At 37.6% G+C, this 27,166-nt stretch overlaps 1 protein-coding gene and 1 long non-coding RNA gene across 5 annotated transcripts in view; one reads left to right on the top strand and one right to left on the bottom strand.

Moving 5' to 3' along the window:
* On the top strand, window positions 1–19,350 carry LOC100393894 (spindle assembly abnormal protein 6 homolog). 2 transcript variants are annotated; one of them, XM_054236620.2, is made up of 7 exons: window positions 1–179; window positions 7,896–7,956; window positions 10,794–10,873; window positions 11,578–11,682; window positions 12,524–12,694; window positions 13,280–13,345; window positions 18,752–19,350. In XM_054236620.2, exons 1-5 carry the CDS (start codon window positions 115–117, stop codon window positions 12,588–12,590), a joined length of 378 nt encoding a protein of 125 aa, XP_054092595.1. In that variant the 5' UTR covers window positions 1–114; the 3' UTR covers window positions 12,591–12,694; window positions 13,280–13,345; window positions 18,752–19,350. The 2 variants fall into 2 exon arrangements, with proteins under 2 accessions (XP_054092595.1, XP_078188792.1); XM_078332666.1 differs by having other exon boundaries at window positions 18,781–19,350.
* Window positions 19,122–27,166, bottom strand: part of LOC108590281 (uncharacterized) — a 19,802-nt gene continuing 11,757 nt past the window's right edge. For 2 of the 3 annotated variants that reach the window (XR_008473075.2, XR_001909729.4), the window contains exon 3: window positions 25,308–26,979. This is a non-coding gene — a long non-coding RNA (uncharacterized LOC108590281). Of the gene's footprint in view, window positions 20,138–25,307; window positions 26,980–27,166 lie in introns of those variants that run through there. The other variant, XR_013520295.1, reaches the window with a different exon arrangement.

The following is a 27,166-nucleotide window of genomic DNA, read 5'->3' on the forward strand; positions in this document are numbered from 1 at the left end:
GCAGAAGCCGAGCGCCAAACTCAAACTTGATCAGGACCCGGACGTTTCTCTGGCTAGTTCCGAGGGCCGGGCCTGTTGGGCCTTTCCGCACACCAGCCGGGGCACCGAGCCAACATGAGCCAAGTTCTGTTCCACCAACTAGTCCCTTTGCAGGTGAAATGCAAAGACTGCGAGGAGAGGTAAGGGCCGCGTCCCCCAGTGCCCGCGGGTGGCGGTTGGGGTCAGGCCAATGGGGAAAGATGGCGGTTCCGGCCAGTGGGCCCCGCCTTGCACCTGGGTGTCCTGTCGGCCCCCTAGGAAGCGGATAGGGAACCCAGAGGGCCCGTGGCTACCTCTCTCACTAAGTCGGCCGTTGTAGAGGGGACTGGAGGAAGGGTGTGAGGGAACAGGAAACCGGCTCGCATCAAGTTGATACCAAAACCCTAGCTCTGAAAGGAGTCGTGAAGATTCTAGCCCTACTCTTCCCTTTCGACGCGTAAGAACTCTGGCCAAGAGAAGCTACAAAGAATTTACGTGAGGTCCCACAGCCAATTCATGGCAGAGTCAGCGCTAGAACTCTGGCCTTGGGTCCCAGCCTTTTCCCCCGTCCTCTTTTGAAGTATGTTGGCAGTAAAGTCCAACTTTTAAAAACCTACCAATTTGGTCTTGTACTTTGGCTCTTCACGTTAGTTACTTTAAAAAAGTAAATTACGTTTAACCGACTAAAAATGAGAAAATCAGAAACGTCATTCAGTAAATACTCATTCAGTAAATATTGCCTACTTGTAAAACACCTTACTGGGCACTGGGAATACAGTGATCAGGAAAAACAGCCCTTTTCTTCACGGAGTTTACAATCACCGGAGGAAATAAAGAACAGTCGCACAGGTTAAGTGCAACTTTGATGAAGGAAGGGGTATTATTGGGGCGTAAATGGATTTGACCAGAGGTCAGGAGACTTCAATTGTTTTTCTCAGTCCCAACACTCAATAGTTGTCTCTGTCTCTGAAGGTTGTTTCCTCATTTGGAAAACTGATAGAACGTGCGTATTCACGTGATTGTAATGAGGATCAGGTGTGAAATTGTATGTGCAAACTAAGTGGTGTGCAAATGTTGTATAAAAAATGAAGACTTTGCCTTATTGAGTTGCCAGTAATGTGAAGCTGTAGTATATATAGTTTAAAATTAGGTCAAAAATCAGTGGCAAGCCAGTCAAGGAGATGGTACCAAAACTAGCAGCTGCGTATGGAGATTTGTAGGTTTAGTTATCATTCTTTTAATGCTTTCCAGTATGGTAGCCACTAGCCAAATGTGGTTATTAGACATTTGAAATGGGCCTTATCTGAATTGTTGTGCTTTATGTATGAAAATGCACATTGTATTTTGAAGACTTACTATGAAAAAAGAATGTAAAATATCTCAATTTTTGTATTATGTGTTAAATGGCAATATTTTGGGTATATTGGGTTAAATACAATAATTATTAAAATTAATTTCACCTGCTTTTAAAAGTTTTTTTTTTTAATGTGCCTTCAAGAAAATTTAAATAGGCTAGGTGTGGTGGCTCACACCTATCATCCCAGCACTTTAGGAGGCCAAGGTGGGAGGATTGCTTGAGCCTAAGTGAGGTTAGGCTTGAGGTTACAGTGAGCTTTGATTGATTGCACCACTGTACCACAGCCTGGATGACAGAGTGAGACCCTGTCTCTGAAAAAAAAAGAGAAGGAAAAAATTAAAATTACATACCTTGCTCACATTTGTGGCTTACCTTGTATCTCCATTGGACAACACTGTTCTAGAATGATTATAGAAAAATAAAAGGGGCCATACTTGTTTCAATATGGAAACTCCTAGATCTTCTTCTTCTGGTTACATTGTCATCAGTTAATCTTAACACTCGATTTCTCTGCTTAGAAATCTTACTATATTCCTATTATCTGTATAATAGGGGTCAGCAAACTGGCACACATGGGCCAGATTGCCCACTGTTTTTGTAAGTAGACTTTTATTGGAACACAACCATGCTCATTTGTTTACAAATTGTCTGTAGCTGCCTTTGCACAGGAAGGGCAGAGATGAGTAATTGTGACAAAGACCTTATGGCCGCGAAGCCTAAAATATTTACTGTCTGGCCCTTTACGGAATAATTTGGTGATCCTTGACCTATAGGAAGAACAACCCAGATTCTGCAGACTCTTTCTCTCTCTCTCTTTTTCTAGTTAGTCTCCCTCTGTTGCCCAGGCTGGAGTGCAGTAATACGATCACAGCTCACTGCAGTCTTGACCTCCTTGCAAGACACCTTACTGGGCACCGGGAATACAGTGGTCAGGAAAAACTGTCCTTTTCTTCATGGAGTTTACAGTCACTGGGGGACATAGAGACCAGTCGCACAGATAGGTGCAACTTTGATTAAGGAGGTGGTATTATTGGGGTGTAAACAGCGAGATTTGACCAGAGGTCAGGAGACTTAAATTTTTTTCTCAGTTCCAACACTCAGTTGTTGTCTATTTTTTCTCTGAACGTTCTTTCCTCATTTGTAAAGCTAATATAATGTGTATTGTAATGAGGATCAACTGTGAAATTGTATGTGCACACTAAGTGGTGTACAAATGTAGCATAAAAAGTGGAGACATTTCCTTATTGAGGTGCCAGTTCCTCCCACCTTAGCCTCCTGAGTAGCTACAATTACAGGTGCATACCATGCCTGACAATTTTTTTTTTCCTTTTTAAATTTAATAGAGATGGGGTCTCCCTGTATTGCCCAGGCTGGTCTTGAACTCTTGGGCTCAAGTGATCCTCTCACCCCAGCCTCCCAAAGTGCAAGGATTATAGGCGTGAGCTACCATGCTCAGCTTAGTTGAGTATTTGAGGCCAGTTCAGCTCAACAAATATTGGCAAATGTCTGCTGTGTCCCAGGAACTGTCCTGGGTGTGGAGGATGAAAATATACACTCTCCCCCCCAGCCTCTACCACCAACAAAAAGCCAACAAGAACCTGTTTTCATTCTCTCCCTAAGGAACTCACATTTTAATAGGGGGAAAAACAAAGATGTTCCTTGGACAGGCAGCATAGCACAGATTAAGGAGTTCAGGCTGTGGAGCCAGGCTGCCTGGGTTTAAGTCCCAGTTCTGCCAGTTACGGACTGATCTTGTGCAATTTTCTTCTCTGTGTCTCATCTTTAAGTTTATGGTAATAACAGTACCTACTTCATGTTATTTAATATAAGTACACTGAAGTCAGAGAAGAAGGAAATTCAGTTGATGACAGGAAAGCGGTGGCTCACACCTGTAATTGCCAGTTGATGATCAGGGAGCTTTATCTGGTGGAAAAATGATGCAAAATTTTGAAGCCCATGATTTAACACTAATCTGCCTTTTAGTTTTGTTTCCTAAGCTTGTCTCTCCAATATAAAAGTCATGCAAGCATTCTTGTTACCTTCTGAATGTACCAGATACTCACCCTACGCTATACTTTTACCCCTGCTGTTCCTTGTGCCTCAGATGCTTTTTTCTTTCATAACTTTCAGGTGTGTCTTCAATACTTTCACTGTAAGAACCCTTCAGAGTTGCCTAAGTTGAAATGGATTGCTGTTACTCATTTGTTAGTGCGGTGTAGGTGAAAGATCTGAGTTCTAATTTAGGTTTTGTCATATAACCTTAAAACATTATGTGGGCCTTAAGTTCTTCTTTTGTGAAACACATAATATTTACTTATCAAGATTATTGTTAAATAAGATGATATATGTAAAATATCTGGCAAGTACTCAGTAGTGTAGGTACTCAGTAAGTGTTGGTAACCCTTCCCTCCCCTCTCATGGAGCCCAAAACTGCAATCAGAAGCCAGTCTAGGAAAAGGCCATTAATCTCATCTCAATTAGAGGACAGAGACCATGGCTTTTTTGTTATGTTTCTGTCATCCTGTGTCCAAAAATTCTTCTTTTTTTCTTTTTTAGAGATAGGCTGTCACTCTGTTGCCCAGGCTAGAGTGTTGTGGCATGATTGTGGTTAACTGTAATCTCAAACTGTTGGGTTTAAGCGCTCCTCCTGCCTCAGCCTCCAGAGTAGCTGAAACTACAGGCATGCACCACAATGCCTGGCTTGTTACAGAACTTTTTTTGTAGAAATAGGATTTTGCCATGTTGCCCATGCTGATCTTGAACTCTTGGCCTAAAGTGATCCTCCCACCTCAGCCTCCCAAAGTGCTGGGATTACAGATGTGAGCCACTGTGCCAGGCCCCTGGACTATGTTTATTTCTGTTTGTATCCCTAGCACCTGGCACAGTATCTGACTTAAAACACCTTTGATTTGTTTGAACTGATAGTTTAAGGTCACAGCTACTGGGTGGCAGAGGTGGCCTAGAATCCAGTTCTGCTAATTCCTGATGCTTAACATATGTTTTATTTAAAAGAACTCATAGCTAAGTCTAATGTCAGGGAGGATGTTATGTAGATTTATGCATTGTTCAGAGTGTGACATTTATTAACATGAGAAATAACGTTTTATTGAGGTTTTTTTTTTTTTAATGGAGTCTTGCTCTGTGACCATGCTGGAGTGCAGTGACGCGATTTTGGCTCACTGCAACCTCTGCCTCCAGGGTTCCAGCGATTCTCCTGCCTCAACCTCCCTAGTAGCTGGGACTACAGGCATGCACCACCACAGCCAGCTAATTTTTATATTTTTAGTAGAGACAGGGTTTTACTGTGTTAGCCAGAATGATCTTGATCTCCTGACCTCGTGATCCCCCCCCCACTCCCCGCCTCAACCTCCCAAAGTGCTGGGATTACAGGCATGAGCCACTGTGCCCTGCCGAGTTATTACTGTTTTATATTGCTCTTATGACATTAACCATTGTAAGGGAAAAAATAAGATTTGTGATTTTAGTTAGCATATCCACTGAAAGCTCATATTTTTCTGCAGCATATTTCTAGGGGTGTTTTTAAAGTAAGCATGGGGAATACATTTATCTTATAGGCCTTCCCTTTTTTCTTTCAACATCTAATCTATTTAAGCCTTTGGAATATGTGCAACAGTATCATTAATACGATTAGTAAATTGTCACAGTAATACAACTCTTCCAGGATTATGTAAAGAACACTTTAATAAATGGATTCTTTCTGTACTTTTTGCAAATATATGAAGTATGACAGGACTTTTAAAACTGTAAAGCACCAGCTGGGCGGGTGGTTCACACCTGTAATCCCAGAATTTTGGGAGGCTGAGGTGGGTAGATCACTTGAAGTCAGGAGTTCGAGACCAGCCTGACCAACGTGGCAAAACCCCATCTCTACCAAAAATACAAAAATTAGCCAGGTGTGGTGGTGTGCCCCTGTAATCTCAGCTACTCAGGAGGCTGAGGCAGGAGAATCACTTGAACCTGGGAGGCGGAGGTTGCAGTGAGCTGAGATCACACCACTGCACTCCAGCCTGGGTGACAGAGTGAGACTCTGTCTCAAGTAAATAAATAAATAAACAAACATAAATAAATAAACTCTGTCTCAAATACATTAATAAAATAAAACCATAAAGCACCATAAAAAAGTTACGTATCAACTGCAGAATCATACCACTATGGCATTTATGCTAGAGAAAACTTCAGAAGATGAAAACCAAACATAATGATATTGTAGAGCTAAAAAGGTTCTCACAAACCTTCTCATTGAATCCACTTATCTTACAAGTTAGGAAACTGAGAGGTTTTTTCCCCTCAAGAATTTTTAATCTTGCTATGTTGCCCAGACTGGACTTGCACTCCTGGGCTCAAGCTATCCTCCTGCCTCATCCTCTGAAGTAATGGATACTGCAGGTGGGAGTCACTCTGCCCAGCTCAGAAAAGCTTAAGTGGAATTGCAGTAGCACTCTAATCTGTTTCACATGCATTGCTTTAAATACTAGAAAAATAGAAACTGTGTATTCCTGTGTTTTGAAAACAATTCTTCTTCTGTGCGGTGTAGACCAGTGCTTCTTGTTCCTTTTCAGAAAACAGCTTCAAGTTATGAGGTAACATTTAACCTTACTGTACAAACTGAGATTTAGCATCTAATCATATGTTCAATAAGAAACTTAAATGACACATTGTAAACCAATATAAAATGGCAAGTCAGAACATTAAAAAATCTAAACAGTTGAGTCTAGTTTTGATCAACTATTTCCAAGTTTTTCTGCCCATACTCAATGGCTATTTATACTTTTTAATTCTGTAGTAGATAAGTAATAGTGTGGAAAGGGTTTAAAAGCAATCTTTAGAAGAAATACTTAAAATTGAACAAATTCTATTTGTTAGTTTACATTATTCTACGTGCACATCAAAGAAAGGCCATTGTTACTTAATTCTGGCAGAATAGTTTGAGAAGCACTTTGCATGGATATTTTTCACTAATTTCCCCCTTTCTGAACTATATAAGCATTTGTCCTCTATTTGATGAATGTTTATGGGCACTTTCATTTATATACCTCCATCCAATTCTGGGTTCCCTAAGATACAGCATAGGATGTGGAATGCTGTGGTCTCTCCCTCTCAGGGCTTAGAGTTAGTCTTGGATAAGATAGGTAAGAAACTTGTTGATAGTACTTCTGTGTTACATTGGGTAAAGAGTATATTAGGCAGATTTAATTTGTGGATGTGAAAATACATTTTGGAATGCACATGCATAGGGAATATGTTTTTGTTTTTTTTTTTTTTTTAATTTTAAACATTGGAAGTATTCTAATATTACTTCACATTTTTTTATTTAAAATTTTTTTGTTTTGAGACATGGTCTCACTCTGTTGCCCAGGCTGGAGTGCAGTGGTGCAATCTCAGCTCACCACAGCCTCCCCGTCCTGGGTTCTAGCAGTTCTTCCACCTCAGCCTCCAGAATAGCTGGGACTACCAGTGGGTGCCACCATACCTGGCTAGTTTTCTTTTTTTCTTTTTTCGTTCTTTCTTTCTTTTTTTTTTTTTCTTGAGACAGAATTTCACTCTTGTTGCCTAGGCTGGAGTGCAATGGCACAATCTTGGCTCTCCACAATCTCCCCCTCCCAGGTTCAAGCTATTTTCCTGCCTCAGCCTTCCAAGTAGCTGGGATTGCAGGCATGTGCCACCATGCCTGTCTAATTTTGTATTTTTAGTAGAGACAGGATTTCTCCACGTTGGTCAGGCTGGTCTTGAACTCCCGACCTCAGGTGGTCCACCCGCTTCGGCTTCCCAAAGTGCTCCTGAAGTGCTGGCATAAGCCACCGTGCCTGGCAGTTTTTGTATTTTTTGTAGAGACAAGGTTTTGCCTTGTTGAACAGGCTGGTTTCCAACTCTTGACCTCAAGTGATCCACCAGCCTCAGCCACGCAAAGTGTAGGGATTACAGGTGTGAACCATTGTGCCTGGCCACATTTTAAGTTCTTAAAATGGAATCAGTCTCTTATAAATCATTTTGATCACTTGACATAATAATTTTTTAATGTGAAAAGTTGTTACTAAGTTGGTGGTTTGTCTTTCAAGATGTTATTTTAGAATCAGGGCATGAAGGATAGATGAGGCTATTATCTCATTTAATCCTCACAGCATCCCCATGTTACAGTTGAAAAGTTAATAAATTGATGGTTTGTCTTTCGGTAGATGTTATTTTACAGTTTGGGCAGCAAAGTCATTTATCAGGCTAGTGCTAGATACTCCACATAGTTTATTTCATTTAATCCTCACATCCCCATTTTACAGGTGAGAAAAATGTAGTTTTAGATTAAACGCTGCTAGATTACTCACTAGTGGAACAATAAGAAATTAAACTTCAAATCCAGTGTGCTTTTCAACCTTCTGTTCATAAATTAGAGAAGTCCTGTGGAAAGTCTTATAGCTTAAGACTGAATACTTTAGTTAATACAAGTAATAGTGATAACTCATTTCATGTAAATGTTTCTGATAGTTGGGTATGTCTTTTCATACAGGAGAGTAAGTATAAGAATGACCATTGAACTACAATCAGTTTCTAATCCAGTTCACAGAAAGGTTGGTATTTAGTTCTTTTTTGAAATATCATTTTGGTACACAGTAGATAATTTTGTTAAGAATGTGAGATATTGGCCGGGCGCGGTGGCTCAAGCCTGTAATCCCAGCACTTTGGGAGGCCAAGGCGGGTGGATCACGAGGTCAACAGATCGAGACCATCCTGGTCAACATGGTGAAACCCCGTCTCGACTAAAAATTACAAAAAATTAGCTGGGCACAGTGGCGTGTGCCTGTAATCCCAGCTACTCAGGAGGCTGAGGCAGGAGAATTGCCTGAACCCAGGGGGCGGAGGTTGCAGTGAGCCGAGATTGCGCCATTGCACTCCAGCCTGGGTAACAAGAGCGAAAATCCCTCTCAAAAAAAAAAAAAAAAAAAGAATGTGAGATATTTTATTGTATTCATTTTGCCTTTTAATTTTTGGCTGTTTTGTAACTTGCAAATCAAGGGTGGTAGAGTCTACTGAGACAACAACTGAAAGATAATTATACCATATATTTCTTTCTTTCTTTTCTTTTTTGAGACAGAGTCTCACTCTGTCACCAGGCAGATTGCAGTGTGCGATCTCGGCTCACTACAACCTCCGCTTCTTGGATTCAAGCAATTCTCTTGCCTCAGCCTCCTCAGTAGCTGGGACTACAGGCGCATGCCACCACGCCCAGCTAATTTTTGTATTTTATAATAGAGATGGGGTTTCACCATGTGGCCAGGATAGTCTTGATCTCTTGACCTCGTGATCTGCCTGCCTCGGCCTCCCAAAGTGCTGGGATTATGGGTGTGAGCCACTGTACCCGGCCTATACCATTTATTTCTAAAATATACAAGAATTAGATTTGCCTAGTGCACTTAAGTTGCTGGAAAATACACACACACACACACACACGCACACGCAGCTGCCTTATAGAATTGGCATTTTATGGTGTAAATGTAAAAAGATAAACTGAAGTACTGTAAGGAGATATTTGTGAATCTTTTACTTTACATTTTGAAGAGAGGCATTTAGAGTATTAGTCTCATATAACCTTCAGAAGCATGAGTCATTAACAGAACTAAGGATATAGCATAGAGCAGGGATCCCCAACCTCCTGGCCACTTACTGGTATGGTCCCTGGCCTGTTAGGAGCTAGGCTGCACAGCAGGAGGTGAGTGGTAGGCAGGTTAGCAAGCATTACCTTCTATGATCTGCCTCCTGTCAGATCAGTGGTAGCATTAGAGTCAGTCTCATAGGAGTGCCAACCCTATTGTGAACTGCACATGCAAGGGATCTCAGTTGCATGCTTCTTATTTAAGTAATGCCTGATCTGAGGTGAAAGTTTCATCCTGAAACCATCCTTCACCCCCCAATTCTTGGAAAAATTGTCTTCTACACAATAGTTCTCTAGTGCCAAAAAGGTCGGGGACCATTGAAACAGAGAACTAAGAAATATAACATCTGTGCCAAGCACGGTGGCTCACATCTGTAATCCCAGCACTTTGGGTGGCTGGGTAGGCAGATTGTTTGAGGCAGGAGTTTGAGACCAGTGTGGGCAACATGGTGAAATCCAATCTCTACAAAAAAAAAAAAAATATATATATATATATATATATACACAAATCAGCTGAATGTGGTGGCATACTCCTGTAGTTCCAGCTACTTGAGAGGCTGAGGTGGGAGGATCACTTGAGCTTAGGAGGTTGAGGCTTCAGTGAGCTGTGATGGTGCCACTGCAATCCAGACTGAGTGACAGTGTGAGACCCCATGTCGAAAGAAACACCAAAATATAGCATCTGTTTTCTGTGAGCCATAGCTTTCCCTGAACACATTCAAGGACCTAATGGTATTAGTAGTACCTTTGGTTTTTTAAGTAGCATCCCAAGTGAATATCAGGAAGTACTTAAATGGAAGCTACTTAAGAACAAGGTATTCTGTGGCAGAGCAGGTGCCTGAATTACTAATTTTCTGGGGTAAAGATTATAAATTGTACTTTTTACATGTTATTCCTTATGTCTGCTATACCTCTTCATTTTCTAGCTTTGTGCATAAGTGGTTTAGATTTTTCTAGGACAGCATTTCCTAAGTAGCCATGAGTAGAGATTTTATTTCAAATGTGTTCTTAACCTTAATGTCTAGTTCTTTATTAGTTTTACATCATCTTGTAAATAATGCTGTTTTTCTTTCACCAGTGTTTTCGGCGTACTTTTTGTGAGCTTTAGCTGTTGCGATGATCTCCCACACTGTGTACACTTAGCTACCTGGAAAGTGGTCTTTGTGAAAGGAACCTACTTCATTTGAGACTGAACACAGATGGGGTTTCACATCAGTGGCCACCTGGCCTAGGAGAGAATAGGCCCTTTGGAAGAGGACTGGCAACGTGTCACCTGATACCACTGTCCTCTATCTGAGAGACAGAAGTTCCCTTTTGTCTAGTGTGGATTATTGTATGTCAGTTCTGCTGATATATTTTCCACTTTTAAAATGCCAGACCAGTTAATTTTAAGGGAAACTAAAAATTAATGTGGTATGTTCAGTGGTAAAGAAAATTTTCATTATCATGTTATGGTGTAGCAAGGACTGGAACTAAATTTTCCTAAGCCTCTGATAGGATCAGATTCCTAAACTTTGAACTCCTAGCACTTAACTTTTACAGACCTCCATGTGGTTCTCAAAGAACATTATGTCTACTCCTATTTAAGATTCTAACTCTCTAAAGACTAATAAGAAACCAGCAGCACTACAAAACAGCTCTCTGCAATCTAACTGTGACACATGGATGTTATTGGATCTTTTTACTTGAGTAGGTAATTTCTTCTTACTCAAAAAGTAATCTAGTAAAAACATTTAAAAACAAACTTTCTTTTAGGACTTAGTTATTCGTCTGACTGATGACACGGATCCATTTTTTCTATATAACCTTGTTATATCTGAGGAAGATTTTCAAAGGTAACTAAATTTTTTTCTGATCTTATATTTAATAAAACAATAAGTTTCTGAGTTTTATGAATGTATTGGTACTATTCTCTCAAACACATACCTATGTATTAGATTTAGTTACTTTGGGAATATCGGGCTATTTGTACTATATTTACTTAGGGTGTTTTGGAAAATAAATATTTTGTGGATTATTAGAATTATGCTTAAAAGACCTGAGAAGTTTGAAGCTTTTGCTGAATTTATTGATCTTTTTTCTTGTCGTTGAATAAGTTGTAAAAAAAAAAAATCAGAATTCCTTATCTCCGTTCTTGATTATAACAAGTGTTAGTAAATTTAAAAAAATAATCAGGATGATAATTATAATTAAAGACAGTAATTGGCTGGGCTTGGTGGCTCACGCCTGTAATCCCAGCACTTTGGGAGGCTGAGGTGGGTGGATCATGAGGTCAGGAGTCCAAGACCAGCCTGACCAACATGGTGAAACCCCATCTCTACTAAAAATACAAAACTTAGCCAGGTGCGGTGGTGCACACCTCTAATCTCAGTTACTCAAGAGGCTGTGGCAGGAGAATTGCTTGAACCTGGAAGGCGGAGGTTGCAGTGAGCAAGATCTCACCACTGCACTCCAGCCTGGGAGACAGAGCAAGACTCTATCTCAAAAAAAAGATAGCAATTAAATTTTTAAAAAATTTCTTTTCCTTTCTTCTGTATAGTTTAAAATTCCAGCAAGGTCTTCTGGTAGACTTCTTAGATTTCCCACAAAAATTTATAGATCTCCTTCAGCAATGTACTCAAGAACATGCCAAAGAAATTCCAAGGTAAGTTGCATGAGAACACTATTACATTTAATTCAAGACAAACTCTTCCTTGAAACACAGCAAAATCTTTTCCATCTGTTATGAGTATCCCTGTTTATTTTTAGAACTGGGGTTAGGGCTCCATTAAATCTCAAATTTTAAGGAATCTTGAATAAAATCAGAACTATTGCTTAATTTACATGTCTTGACAAAGGCACTAAAGTTTTCTGAAGTATTTAATAGCATCAATTATTTGGTTTTATAATTTGGAAAAAGGGAAGACTAAGATTTTATGTGTGTATGGTGCTAGTGCCTGATTCTTTTATTGTAAAGTTTACCATCAACCTTTTATTTATTGGTTTCATCAGTTGATGATTGTTGTTGAATCAGTTATTTCATTAGAAAGAACAAAATGATGCTTTTCTATCATTTTTCTTCTGTATTAAGTATAATTCTTCTATAAAGAAGAACTTTTCCTCAGCAATTAGGGCTATTTGATTACTCAGAAAATTCATACAGAAAGGATAAATGCTTAATTCTTACATTTAAATTGTCGTTTTTTAGAGTAAAGAACTGGTAGTCTATTTCTGTGGTACTCAGTGATTTTTGTTTTTTGTTTTTGCTTTTTCTCTCATTTGTTTCTCATGAACTCATGGACTTTTATATAGTAACTATGCTTTCAATGAATCTTTTATTTTTGCCCAATTTATCTTATATTTTACCATTCGGAGTCCTTTCATATTGGCCCCTATGATTTCAATATGCTCCCTTGCCTGATCTTTTTGAGTAGAGAACCTTTGATTCAGTGAGAGATTTTCACTATCTCCTAATGTGTTATAATGTTACATTTTGTTTTTCAAAGGTTTTTGCTACAGTTAGTTTCTCCAGCAGCTATTTTGGATAACTCACCTGCATTTTTAAATGTGTAGAGACAAATCCTTTTAAGCATCTTACACACCTCTCATTAAAACTTTTACCTGGAAATGATGTGGCGATAAAGAAATTTCTAGCAGGCTGTTTGAAATGTAGCAAGGTAAGATTTAAATTTAAGTTATTATTTTAATGAAGTAAGTATCAATAATCTGATAAATTATTGAAGATATACAATGCCGTAAATTTTTGTTATCTAAATAAAGTTTTATGACATATAATGAATTTATTGTTTTTTATTTAGTCAAGGTATGGTGGGGATGGAGCTGGACCAGGAATTGAGAAGCTTAGGTTTCAGGGTTTTTATATGTGACTTTGGACACGACACTTAAACTGTTCTGTCATGGTTTCATCAACTGGTAGACATGTATGGCAATAGCTACCCATCTAGCCCATCTTAAATGAGATAAGATAAATGGAAATGTCTTGAAAACTACAAAATGCTGTATGGCACAAGGAAACAACAAAGGGATGCTGCTTGAGTTTTTAGAGACTTTCCAGTCGAATGCTATAGATCGGTGCATCTCAAACTTTAAATTATCTGAGGATCTTGTTAAAATGATTTAGGTCTGAGACGGAGCCTGAGAATCTGCATTTCTAACGGGCTTCCAGGATGATGCTCTACTTTGAGTAGCATGGCTACAGATGATTACATTGAAAACTGTAATTTTGTTATTGTTATGAATAGGAAGAAAAATTATCATTGATGCAATCACTAGATGATGTTGCTAAGCAACTGGACTTTACACAAAAGGTAATTCCGATTTCATTTTGTCTTCATAAGTCATCCAGACATTGGCGTTGAATTGCTTCTTGACTCAGTTCAAGCTTTTATGTATTTTCTTTCTTTCTTTTTTTTTTTTTAAATTGCATTTTAGGTTTTGGGGTACATGTGCAGAACATGCAAGATAGTTGCATAGGTACACACATGGCAGTGTGTTTTGCTGCCTTCCTCCCCTTCATCCACATTTGGCATTTCTCCCCAGTCTATCCCTCCCCAGCACCACCCCCCGCTGTCCCTCCCCTGTTCCCCCTAATAGACCCCAGTGTGTAGTACTCCCCTCTCTGTGTCCATGTGTTCTCATTGTTCATCACCCGCCTATAAGTGAGAATATGCGGTATTTCATTTCTGTTCTTGTGTCAGTTTGCTGAGAATGATGTTCTCCAGATTCATCCATGTCCCTACAAAGGACACGAACTCATCATTTTATATTGCTGCATAATATTCCATGGTGTATATGTCATCCTCTCCAGCATCTGTTGTCTCCAGATTTTTTGATGATCGCCGTTCTAACTGGCGTGAGATGGTATCTCAATGTGGCTTTGATTTGCATCTCTCTAATGACCAGTGATGATGAGCATTTTTTCATATGTTTGTTGGCCTCATGTATGTCTTCTTTTGTAAAATGTCTGTTCATATCCTTTGACCGTTTTTGAATGGGCTTGTTTGTTTTTTTCCTGTAAATCTGTTTGAGTTCTTGGTAAATTCTGGATATCAGCTCTTTGTCAGATGGGTAAACTGCAAAAATTTATTCCCATTCTGTTGGTTGCCGATTCACTCTAGTGACTGTTTCTTTTGCCGTGCAGAAGCTGTGGAGTTTGATTACGTCCCATTTGTCTATTTTGGCTTTTGTTGCCAATGCTTTTGGTGTTTTGGTCGTGAAGTCCTTGCCTACTCCTATGTCCTGAATGGTTTTGCCTAGATTTTCTTCTAGGGTTTTTATGGTGCCAGGTTTTATGTCTAAGTCTTTAATCCATCTGGAGTTAATTTTAGTGTAAGGTGTCAGGAAGGGGTCCAGTTTCTGCTTCCTGCACATGACTAGCCAGTTATCCCAACACCATTTATTAAACAGGGAATCCTTTCCCCATTGCTTGTTTTTGTCAGGTTTATCAAAGATTGTATGGTTGTAGATATGTTGTGTTGCCTCCAATGCCTTTGTTCTGTTCCACTGGTCTATATCTCTGTTTTGGTACCAGTACCATGCTGTTTTGATTACTGTAGCCTTGTAGTATAGTTTGAAGTCCGGTAGTGTGATGCCTTCTGCTGTGTTCTTTATGCTTAGAATTGACTTTGCTATGCGGGCTCTTTTGGTTCCATATGAAGTTCATGGTGGTTTTTTTCCAGTTCTGTGAAGAAAGTTGATGGTAGCTTCACGGGGATAGCATTGATTCTGTAAATTACTTTGGGCAGTGTAGCCCTTTTCACGATATTGATTCTTCCTAACCATGAACATGGAATGTTTCTCCATCTGTTTGTGTCCTCTCTTATTTCGTTGAGCAGTGGTTTGTAGTTTTTCTTAAAGAGGTCCCTTATGTTCCTTGTGAGTTGTATTCCTAGGTATTTTATTCTTTTTGTAGCAATTGTGAATGGCAGTTCATTCTTGATTTGGCTCTCTTTAAGTCTGTTATTGGTGTATAGGAATGCTTGTGATTTTTGCACATTGATTTTATATCCTTAGACTTTGCTGAAGTTGCTTATCAGTTTCAGGAGTTTTTGGGTTGAGGCGATGGGGTCTTCTAGGTATACTATCATGTCGTCTGCAAATAGAGACAATTTGGCTTCCACCTTTCCTATTTGAATACCCTTTATTTCTTTTTTTTGCCTGATTGCTCTGGCTAGAACTTCCAGTACTATATTGAATAGGAGTGGTGAGAGAGGGCATCCTTGTCTAGTGCCAGATTTCAAAGGGAATGCTTCCAGTTTTTGCCCATTCAGTATATTGGCTGTTGGTTTGTTGTAAATAGCTTTTATTACTTTGAGATACGTTCCATCGATACTGAGTTTATGGAGGGTTTTTAGCATAAAGGGCTATTGAATTTTGTCAAATGCCTTCTCTGCGTCAATTGAGATAATCATGTGGTTTTCGGTTTTGGTTCTGTTTATGTGGTGAATTACGTTTATAGACTTGCGTATGTTGAAACAGCCTTGCATCTCCAGGATGAATCCTACTTGATAATGATGGATAAGTTTCTTGATGTGCTGTTGCAATTGGTTTGCCAGTATTTTATTTAAGATTTTTGCATCTATGTTCATCATGGATATTGGCCTGAAGTTTTCTTTTCTTGTTGAGTCTCTGCCCGGTTTTGGTATCAGGATGATGTTGGTCTCATAAAATGATTTCGGAAGCATTCCCTCTTTTTGGATTATTTGGAATAGTTTCAGAAGGAATGGTACCAGCTCCTCTTTGTGTGTCTGGTAGAATTTGGCTGTGAATCCATCTGGACCTGGGCTTTTTTTGTGTGGTAGGCTCTTAATTGCTGCCTCAACTTCAGACCTTGTTATTGGTCTATTCATAGTTTCAGCTTCCTCCTGGTTTAGGCTTGGGAGGACACAGGTGTCCAGGAATTTATCCATTTCTTCCAGGTTTACTAGTTTATGTGCATAGAGTTGTTTGTAATATTCTCTGATGATGGTTTGAATTTCTGTGGAATCTGTGGTGATTTCCCCTTTATCGTTTTTTTATTGCATCTATTTGGTTGTTCTCTCTTTTCTTTTTTATCAGTCTGGCTAGTAGTCTGTCTATTTTGTTGATCTTTTCAAAAAACAAGCTCTTGGATTTACTGATTTTTTTGAAGGGTTTTTCGTGTCTGTATATTTTCCTCTGGAGACTGCGTTATAGTGTCCCAGAGTTTCTGTTGTGTCTTCGTTCTCGTTGGTTTCGAAGAACTTCTTTATTTCTGCCTTCATTTCATTATTTATCCAATTAACATTCAAGAGCCAGTTGTTCAGTTTCCATGAAGCTGTGCGGTTCTGAGTTAGTTTCTGAATTCTGAGTTCTAACTTGATTGCACTATGGTCTGAGAGACTGTTTGTTATGATTTCAGTTGTTTTGCATTTGCTGAGGAGTGCTTTACTTCCAATTATGTGGTCAATTTCAAAGTAGGTGTGATGTGGTACCGAGAAGAATGTATATTCTGTGGATTTGGGGTGGAGAGTTCTGTAAATGTCTATCAGGTTTGCTTGTTCCAGATCTGAGTTCAAGTTACATTTGCTTTTGGGTTCTTAGTCATGAATTAGTTGCCTAAGCCAAAGTCTAGAAGAATTTTTCTGATACTACCTTTTAGAATTTTTGTGACTTCAGGTCTTAGAATTAAGTCTTTGATTCATCTTGAGTTGATTTTTGTTTAAGATGCAGGTGGGGATCCAGGTTTATTCTTCTCTTTTCCCAGCACCATTTATTGAATTCGGTGTCCTTTCTCCACTTTTTGTTTTTGTATGCTTTGTCAAAGATCAGCTAGTTGTAAGCATTTGGCTTTCTTTTTTTCCCAGATTCTCTATTCTGCTCAATTGGGCTATGTGCCTATTTTTATACCAGTACCGTGCTGTTTAGGTATCTCTAGCCTGGTAGTATAATTTGAAGTTGGGTAATGTGATGCTTCCAGATTTGTTCTTTTTGCTTAGTATTGCTTTGGCTATGTGGGCTCTTTATGGGTTCCTAATGAATTTTAAGAATTGTTTTTTAGTTCTGTGAATAATAATCATGGTACTTTGATGGAAATTGCATTGAATCTGTTGATTTCTTTGGGCAGTATTGTCATTTCACATAAATTCTGATCATTGATACACTTTTTTTCTCAATAAATGAAGAAATTTAAAAATTAGAGCAAGAACCATATTATTCCATTATTTATTAAATATATCTTAGATGTCTTCTTAATAATGATCTGTCATATATGTATAAACACATACACACACACACACACACACACACACACACACAGACTCTTAAACAACACAGGACTTAAGAGTGCTGACACCCATGCCATCAGAATTCCACAAATAACTTTTGACTCTCCCAAAATTTAACTGCTGATAGGTTACTGTTGGCCAGAAGCCTTACCAATAACATAAGCAGTTAAGTAATACATTTGTGTGTGTGTGTTATATGTATCATATGCTGTATTCATAAACTAAACTAGAGAATTTTATTAAGAAAATAACAAGGAAGCAAAATATATTTACTATTCATTAAGTAGAATTGGATCATCAGAAAACTCTTCATCCTTGTCTTCAACTTTGATAGGCTGAGAAAAAAGGGGAAGAGGAGGGGTTGGTGTTGTCGTCCCAGAGTCATAGAGTTGGAAGAAAATTTGCATACAGGTGAATCTAAGTAGTTCAAACCTGTGTTACTCCTTTTGTTCGAGGGTCAGCTGTGTGTTTGTATGTATGTGTTTGTGTGTGTGATACTTTCTGAGGTCTTAGACAATGAAATGAATGCAAACATAAGCCCAAACGTAGGGGAACAGGTAGATTTTGCGTTATTACTCTCCCTTATAACGTATTAATAATATGCTTCAACAATCTTAATTACTTCAATGACCTTCTTAATTTAACAGATTCAACCTTCTCTGTAATTTTGCCAGAATAATTGGATGACTAGGCATTGCATGTACCTAAATAAATTAGGCATTTTAATAAAAACTCATTATTTTACAGTTCATTAGACAGAAAGTTCTATTTTTTCTTATTTTCAATCATACTATGGTGTTCAATGTTAAAAACCATACTTTGTGTTTTACATTTGTGTTGTTCACAATGTAAAATTCAAGTCGATTCTAAACTAGTGATAAGACATTTATATTGTATTGAAAGGTATCATTTTAAATTTTCTGAGTCTGAGAGAACTTGTGCAGTTGATCAAATCAATTAGTAGGACTAATGAGAATTTAATTTACTTTCCCTTTCCATTTTATTTGCATGGAAAATTGTATGAGTTTCATGGATTCTAGTTTGGCTCTTACAAATTGTTCATGTTTCTAGAGCAAGATGGCCTTAATATTTCCCTCAGCTTGACTAAACTTTAGGTAGGTTTAGTCCTGACTCTAGGCCTATAACCTTCCTATTCTTAGAGCACTTACTTTAGAAAACTTGTAAATTCTTTCTCTGCCTCTTTGAAATGTAAATCTTTTTACAAGCTTCTCAGTAGTTTTACAGACCTCGAGAACCTGGGAACTATCTATTTAAAATGCAATCAACAAGAAGAAAATAAACTCTATAGTCCTATTTTTGTAGACTATTAGAAACCTAATTTGGCAGACATCTTGCTCCAAGTTGTAAAATGATCTCTTGTCATAAAGATATGAAAATTTTGCTTTTCATTTGGGTAAGGCCAATTAGCACACACAGATGGCCTAAGACTTCCCCTTTCCATTTCTTTAGCTCTGAAGAATACTTCTGCTTTGTTTCAGAGGAGTTGAGCTCAGACTGAGACCTGGCATCTGGCTCCTATTTCAATCACTTTAAATAATGTCTTCCTCACCTGTTTTTGACTGTTGTCATTTTTGTTTTGACATCATAAATTATTTATATGCCCTCATGTTTTATTTTCATATAAGCTCTTGAATCGTTAGATGAATGTTGCTCTTGAGTACAGAGTATAATTTAATACTCCTTTAAATAAGTTCATTTGAAGTATAAACTTCCCACAGGCAGGGATATAATCCAATATACCTGTATAATTCTTTTCTCTGTATTACCTGTTGTAATTATTCTCACATAGAAAGCTTAACAAATCTATAAATTAGTCAACTTCAAATAATAAATGTTTTTAATAAAATTCTATTGTGAAAACATTCAATAATTGTAATACTTTTAAAAAAGTGATATCACCATGAAACTGTAGATAAGGCTACATGAAAATATAATTTCATATTGTGCTACCCTCCCCCACCCCCAATTAAAAAAAAACTGATCAAAGCAATACTTGAAATGACTGTGAATTCATTTTTAAACATGGAAATAAAGAAATGAAGCTTAAACCATTCAATCTTGGCATCTTTATCCAATGCATCTATACTAAAGATTCAGGCAAGTTTGGGAATCGAGAGGATTATTAGACTCCTGCACTTTGAATTGCAGGTAACCAAAACTCATCTCAAGCTGGCTCATGTAATATCAAGGACCAGGAATAGGTCTGGCTTGAGCTGAGCTGCATCCACGTGCTAAAATTATATTTTCAGAACACTTTCCTTCTCTCTGTCTCTTGATTTTTGCCTCTTGGTTGGGTTTAGTCTTAGGCAGTCTCTCTCTTATTGGCAAAATGCCTTTTGAAGTTTACATTCTCTCACATAAGCAATTTCCCACCTGCCTCAGTGTCTTAAACTAGAATATCCATTTCCTAATATGTTATTCTACTAAAAGTCATCAGTTTAAATCTTTGCAGACAGGCTTGGTTGAAAAGCAATCCCTAAATGAAATCAATATGGTGGGAGAAATGGGGTATCTTGCCTGGAATATAGACTTGTTTCTGTGTCCTGGGGGTGGATTCCTACCTAACAACTCACAGAAACTTGAGAGAAAATATGGAGATGCACATTACAAGGAACAACAACTTATCCTCTCCCTTTGCATTTTGCTCTGAAGAACTTCATGAGGAGAAAATTCTCTCTGAGGAAGGACACGGTAAAGGCACTTGAGCTGGCCCACGTCAGTGGTTATATTTCTCACAGGTAGGCTCATTCTTGGTACAACTGTTGCTAGTGTTGTCTGTTTAGGTTATCCTCTTGAAAACCTTCAAAATTCTTCACGTAATATGGGCATTGGGAGCTACAATAAATACAATAAAAATATAAATTGAGAGTTCTCTCTTTTTCTGAAATATTTATAGAAATTGCAGACACGAATCCTTGGATTCACATATATTTACTGGATTTCTATGGTGTTCTAGTCATACCAATGGGCAATAGAATAATAACAATAATAAAACAACTAAGTAGATATGATTCCTGACTGTGAGGATTCTGCATTGTACAGAAGAGATCAATTACAAACAATGAAAAGGTTTAGAAAAAATAGTATTGAGATGGTTAACCTTGTACAGTATTGGACTATTGGTAGCACATGGGATTACTAAAAAATGGCAAATCAGCAGAAATCATATTTAACATGGGAAAGGCTAAAGACATTGCCACACCTTCTGGAATTTAGCAAACTCTGCATAAACAAGAGAAAACAGGAAAAACGACAAATCCTACATTGTAGCCAGAATAATTGTTTGTTCATAGTTTAATTGAATGAAGGAACTTGAGAGAAGGAAAAGGAAGAGCAAATTTAGGATAAGGTGATGAGACAGTGCAATGCTGTTTTGTATAATTGCATTTGAAAATACATCCAAGTTTTGAGACAAGCTATTCAGACTAGGGGAAATTAAAAGTTACTTTCTGTTAAAAGCTAATACTTCCTGAAAATAATGGATTTAACACTTACATTGAAACTAAAATATTTTCCACTCATTTTCTTTATCTCTATCTTCCTTTTCCCTTTGTCTGTCTCTTTTTCACTCATTTATTTCATTTTTTGCTTTCTATATTTGCCCAAAGGTATTTTATTGGTATTGGTGGCTACTATGTATTATAGAGATTAGCTCTAATCTCCATATCTACTAATATAACATATAAATAATCAAGATAAGGAATGTTATTCAAATGAGTATTGATGAAACTGCACACTATGTAAACTGTTGATAACAAAAGTAACAATGTGACATAGAAAACAAGAAATCAAATTAATAGCTGTGTAAAACCGTGAGTATGTATGTCTGAAGCATGAGTTTGAGAAAAACTGTAATGGGCTTGACATGTGTGGAAAATCTGTGACTTAGATCTTAGCATCATTAGTCAGGTAAAAAAACACTACAGACTAAATCAAAGACAACCAACACTGCAAGTCTGGAAATAAACCAAAAAAAAGAATTGTCCCCTTGCCTCCTGCCAATATACCTTTAAGGAAATAGTGCCCTGGGAAATGATTTACTCACTTCAAGGATAAAACGAGAAGAGAGATGGTAAAAGTTCAATAAATCGGCGGGCACGGTCGCTCACACCTGTAATCCCAGCACCTTGGGAGGCCGAGGCGGGTGGATCCTGAGGTCAAGAGATCGAGACTATCCTGGTCAACATGGTGAAACCCCGTCTCTACTAAAAATACAAAAAAATTAGCTGGGCATGGTGGCGCGTGCCTGTAATCCCAGCTACTCGGGAGGCTGAGGCAGGAGAATTGCCTGAACCCAGGAGGCGGAGGTTGCGGTAAGCCGAGATAGTGCCATTGCCTTCCAGCCTAGGTAATAAGAGCGAAACTCCGTCTCAAAAAAAAAAAAGTTCAATAAATCATTGGTGTGCTAAATGATGACAAACCCAAATCAACAGGTTTCATTATAGTCGATTTCTGAAGCTGATACTACATAAGTAATAGTTTAATACTTTTTTTTTTATTTTTTTGAGACAGAGTTTCACTGTTGTTACCCAGGCTGGAGTGCAATGGCACGATCTCGGCTCACCGCAACCTCCGCCTTCTGGGTTCAAGCAATTCTCCTGCCTCAGCCTCCCGAGTAGCTGGGACTACAGGCGCTCACCACCATGCCCAGCTAATTTTTTGTATTTTTAGTAGAGACGGAGTTTCACCTCGTTGACCAGATGGTCTCGATCTGTTGACCTCGTGATCCACCTGCCTCGGCCTCCCAAAGTGCTGGGATTATAGGCGTGAGCCACCGCTCCTGGCCTAGTTTAATACGTTTTTTCTTTATTTCTCCACAGTATTTTTGAAATATTAGGAACTTAACTGCAATTGTTTATTGGAACACTGACTTCCTCGCTTGTTAGAAAGGGGATACTACTGCTCATTGAAGGGTTTATTGCACCCCTAGTTTTTACTTATGTCAATCATAAGCCTACAGATGATTTTGAGTTCATTTACACAAATCATTTAAATTTCAAATCTCTTTGTGAATCTCTCTTGTCAGAATCACCCTACAACTATAAAGATACTATCTATTCTTTGGTATTCTTTCCTGTGGCTTTCTTTTATTGTTTTTGATGAAGTGAGTGAACCTTCAGCCCTTCTTCCTAGAATTACCCATACCTCCCACAGCGCTAAGTTTTAAAATTAATGGAAAGACAACTGTATGCACTCACAATCTGTCAGACTGTAAAAACTGTATCAGTATGATGGGTCATAAATATTAGAATTTATTCTATTATAATTCTTTTGATGAATAGCAAAATACCAATACAAATAATGAGTAGTTCTGGGAAGAGCTTTTTGAAATATATAACAAGAAAGAAAGGGACTTGTTAGTTTTCACTTTGAACACATTACACACTTAAAGTATAAACATAAAAGATTTTGACCATGCTACAAATCCCTGACTGAGGTTTATTTTGAGAGAGGAAAACATGTCAATGGACACATGACATTTTACAGGCATTTCTCAGAATAATTGAATTTCTTAAAATCTTTTTTTTAATGATTAGCTTTATGAAAACAATTTTCAATACAATTTATATGAAAAATCATTTTAGCCTAACTCCACATTAATAGTATTTCAGGGAAAAATTTTAGAAATAACAGCATATTCAATGTTACTGGTACCGAATTATCACATATTCTAAAATACTTAGGACTACTATCATTTAACTAGGATAATTGTTAATATCTCTGGAAATAATCTTTTGCAGAGATATCATCATGTCAGTAAATCGTTGTTGCCTTTATTTTGGTTCCATCTGTCTTCTAAAGTGTATGATACAATCCCTATGGACCTTATTGTGGTGTGAGAAACTTACTGGAATACTGTATCTACGTGCTGAAAACTACACAAAGACAGTAATTAAAAGTTAGAGACAATGTTAACATTAGAGACAATGTTAATATTGTTCCAAACATATATATATTTATTTAAGTATTTTTATGCAGAGACGAAAGTAAATAAAACTTTTATTAGTAGTTCAATGAAATTTTGTTTTTGAAAAGAATTATGAGAAGACCAAGGGGAATCTTGGCAAGTTTAGGCAGTCTTATTAAATATTACATTTTCAAGGGTAAGGGCAAATACAAATTAAAAATAACAACCCTAATTCTCCTAACTGGAAATAAGGGAAGAAATTTTCATCTCTTCTGTTTTTTTTTTTTTTTTTTTTTTTCTTTAAATTGTGATTGCAAGTACTTCATCCTCTTTTTGAAATGTATAAAAATTCTTTTCAAAACTAAACAGTACTTTTGAAAACTGAATAGACCTCTTGTCAGCTTTATGCCCTAGGAATGTCTTTTTCATGGACCTATATATAAATAGCAAGAAAGACAGCACTCCTTTTTCCCAATTTCTGTTGGAGGACAGGAGGCTAATTTTAGTGGAAGCCTTGATCCAAGTGGCAAAGAAACCTGCCACCTGTCATAAAGCTATGAGAAGTGTGATTTTCCTCCGGACAGAAACAGTAAGCTAACACAAATGTTCACCCCAATTGCTACATTGAACCTAGGATCACTACTTATGACAAACAATGCTATCAAGTCCTTTTACTTGAAGACTAATTTATTGTTTATCTTCAAAGCATGTATGTCAAAGGTGGTATCTGTTTGGCTATGAAAGGGTGAGATTTCTTTATGTTTGTCATCTCCTAGTGGATTTTCTGAATGCACATTAAAGTTTGGTTTAATGCTTAATAATAAAACTTTTTTTTTTTTGGAGGGAGTCTCACTGTTGCTCAGACTGGAGTGCTGAGGTGCAATTTTGGCTCACAGCAACCTCTAACTCCATGGTTCAAGCAATTCTCCTGCTTCAGCCTCTTGAGTAGCTGGGACAACAGGTATGTGCCACCATGCCCAGCTAAATTTTGTGTTTTTAGTAGAGACCTGGTTGCACCATGTTGGCTAGGCTGGTTTCGATCTCCTGACCTCATGATCTGCCTGTCTTGGTCTCCCAAAGTGCTAGGATTACAGGTGTGAACCATCATGCCCAGCCTTTTTTTTTTTTTTTCTTTTACCTCTGTGGAAGTGTTTCTTGGTTGGGAGATTTTGCTTTTTATTTATTTTCCTAAAAAGGGTCATTAACATTTTTGTTGCCCTCCCCACTATGATTTAAGGATCAATAGGTATAAAGGGATCACTATATATTAACTATACTTTATTAACATTTACAGAAACAGTAGCATGGGGAGAGATATGAAACACAAATATATTTTATAGAACCATTGTAATATAGTTCTGAGTTTCACCTGTAAAGGTCTTCAATCTTTATTAAAGTGATTTTTCCCCCTATTGAATGGCACGTTAGAATCAAGGTAAACTGTTGAGAAAGATCCCATATCATATTCTAGGGATATTAGTATTTATTTGAGAGGTTATTCCTAGTAGTATTATAGTCTTGGCTATCAACTTTGAAAGCCCACATGTAATTTCTGGCCGAATCTGCAGTGTCTGATGATTTGTCGGTATGCCATATGCCCTGCAAATAATCTATGCAAGACAACTTCCTGACTACTTTCCAAAAAAGTGATTTTTTTCATAAGAAGTATATCCTAGATGACTAAAAAACTCAGTAAGACCCCTTAAATTTATGAGACTATTGTCAGATGTATAATACATCTCTAATATAGTCTAAGATTGAATAGAGTAAAAGATTGAACAAAGAAACCGATAACATGGAAATCGAGTTCATCAAATTATATTAAAAATAGTATATTCAGTTCTGCAAAACATATTTTAAAACACATTTCAAAAATGAACCATTATAAACTTTAGTTCTTCCAAAACAGAACTGATAAGATAGTGTGAAATTTTAAAACTATGTCACACGAAGGACCAACTTTTTACTTCATGTTTAAATTTTTATCATTTACCATTTGCAAATGGTATAGGGAATAGTGATATGAGTATGTTAAATGTATTTTTCCCTTTAGAGGCTTTTCACTGAAGTAGAATGGATAAGACATATTCACAAATATTTGTGTATAAGTAGATTTATTTAGAAGCCAAAATAGTCTTCGACTAATTTATCCTTCTGTCACTTTCTCTATGCCTCAAGAGGATAAATAAAAGGTGGGGGGAGGCAGTTCTTAACTTCCTTGTGTGGCTAATTATTTGATTTAATATATTTAACTGGAAGAAAGGGACTATATTAATTTCAACATCTCCAATGGATGACACCCACCGTAATACGGAACTGTATATTCAGCTACTTCATGCTGAAGTAAAACTAATCCCAAAATATCAGAAACTAACCAAATGAAAGTTTACATCTCATTAACAAGAAACTCAGATTTTTTTTTTCAGACTTCATTGGGAATCTATCCCTCATGTTTCATAATTAGAAACACATTTACCAGTTTATTAGAATATTACAAAAGATAGAGATGAAGAGTTACATAAGGCAGGCCATGTGAGAAGAGTCCATTGAGGAGCTTCTATGCCCTCCCCAAGGCCTCACCCTCTGGGAACCATCACATGTTCAACTCTCAAGAAGTTCTTTGAATCCTGTCTTGTTTGGCTCACCATCTATTTCTATCCATGATACCTACATCATGGAAAACTTACTTGATTTAAATGTGGATTAAAGTTTGAAATTGTTTTCCCCAAAATGTGTATTAAGTAAATAGTTTGCAATTATTAAACTACTAGTGACTGACTCTGTATTTCTGACTATTTTAAGATATTAAAATGCATTATCGTAGAACAAAAAGTGCAATAATAAAACCATTTCTATTGTAAGTTCATTAAAGCCTTACTATTTAAGTGAGGAATAAAATATCAATTAGTTTAAAAATCCATTTAAAATACATTTTCCTAGAAAATATTTTCTAAAATCAAAATTTTCTAATTCATAATTAATATTTAATAGAAAAAAGGTTTTCTCAGTCTAGAATATAGAAGATATTAAACTCAGTTTCTTATACACTCTCACTCAACACTAATAATGCAGAAGACTTCTGTGACTATATGTGAAAGGCCCTCTCCCCCTCATCAAACAAGCAATGAATTTTGTAGTGGACACCAGCTTCATGTCCTCTAGTTCAATACAGATATTGTGTACCTGGAGGTGTTAGACTCCACAGGTTGATGGCTGAGTCCTCAAGACTGCTCTCCATCCACCAACTTCTGATGACACCAAGTTATTTTGCCTGTGCTTCTGAACGATAGGCTACAAGTCGAGGTTTCCAAAACCCTCTTCTCAGGTTCAATTAGTTGGCTAGAGCAGCTCAGAGAACTCGGAAACACATTTACCAGTTTATTAGAATATTACAAAAGATAGAGATGAAGAGTTACATAAGGCAGGCCATGTGAGAAGAGTCCATTGAGGAGCTTCTATGCCCTCCCCAAGGCCTCACCCTCTGGGAACCATCACATGTTCAGCTCTCAAGAAGTTCTTTGAATCCTGTCTTGTTTGGCTTCTGATGGAAGCCAAAAGTCTTTAGATAAGCATGATTGATAGCTGAGAAGAAATGTGATAAAAAGAGTATGATCTAATACTAATAGACTAAGTTGGGAAGTCCAGCAAAGCCTTTTCGTTCAATACTTCTTCTCTGTGCAGCACCTCTTCCTCTGGGTATGGGGCAGGACCTCTTCTGAAATGAGGTTCTTATGACCTACAGTCAGACAAGGTATGTCAGAGAGTTTCCCTGTGGGCAGAAGCAAAAAGAGATTAAAATATATTTCTCGTTTCTAAGGCCTGCTTTCATCTGCTCTAAGGAGGAAGTGAAAGGTCAACAAAAGGGCAGAGAGGGAGATTGTTTTCTGACACCTTCTGAGCCCTACAGCACCCTAACATCATAACAAAACACTGCAACAAGGGCTATGAGTTATATA

This window comes from Callithrix jacchus, chromosome 7 (genome assembly GCF_049354715.1).
Source record: "Callithrix jacchus isolate 240 chromosome 7, calJac240_pri, whole genome shotgun sequence".
Classification (NCBI taxonomy): Eukaryota; Metazoa; Chordata; class Mammalia; order Primates; family Cebidae; genus Callithrix; species Callithrix jacchus.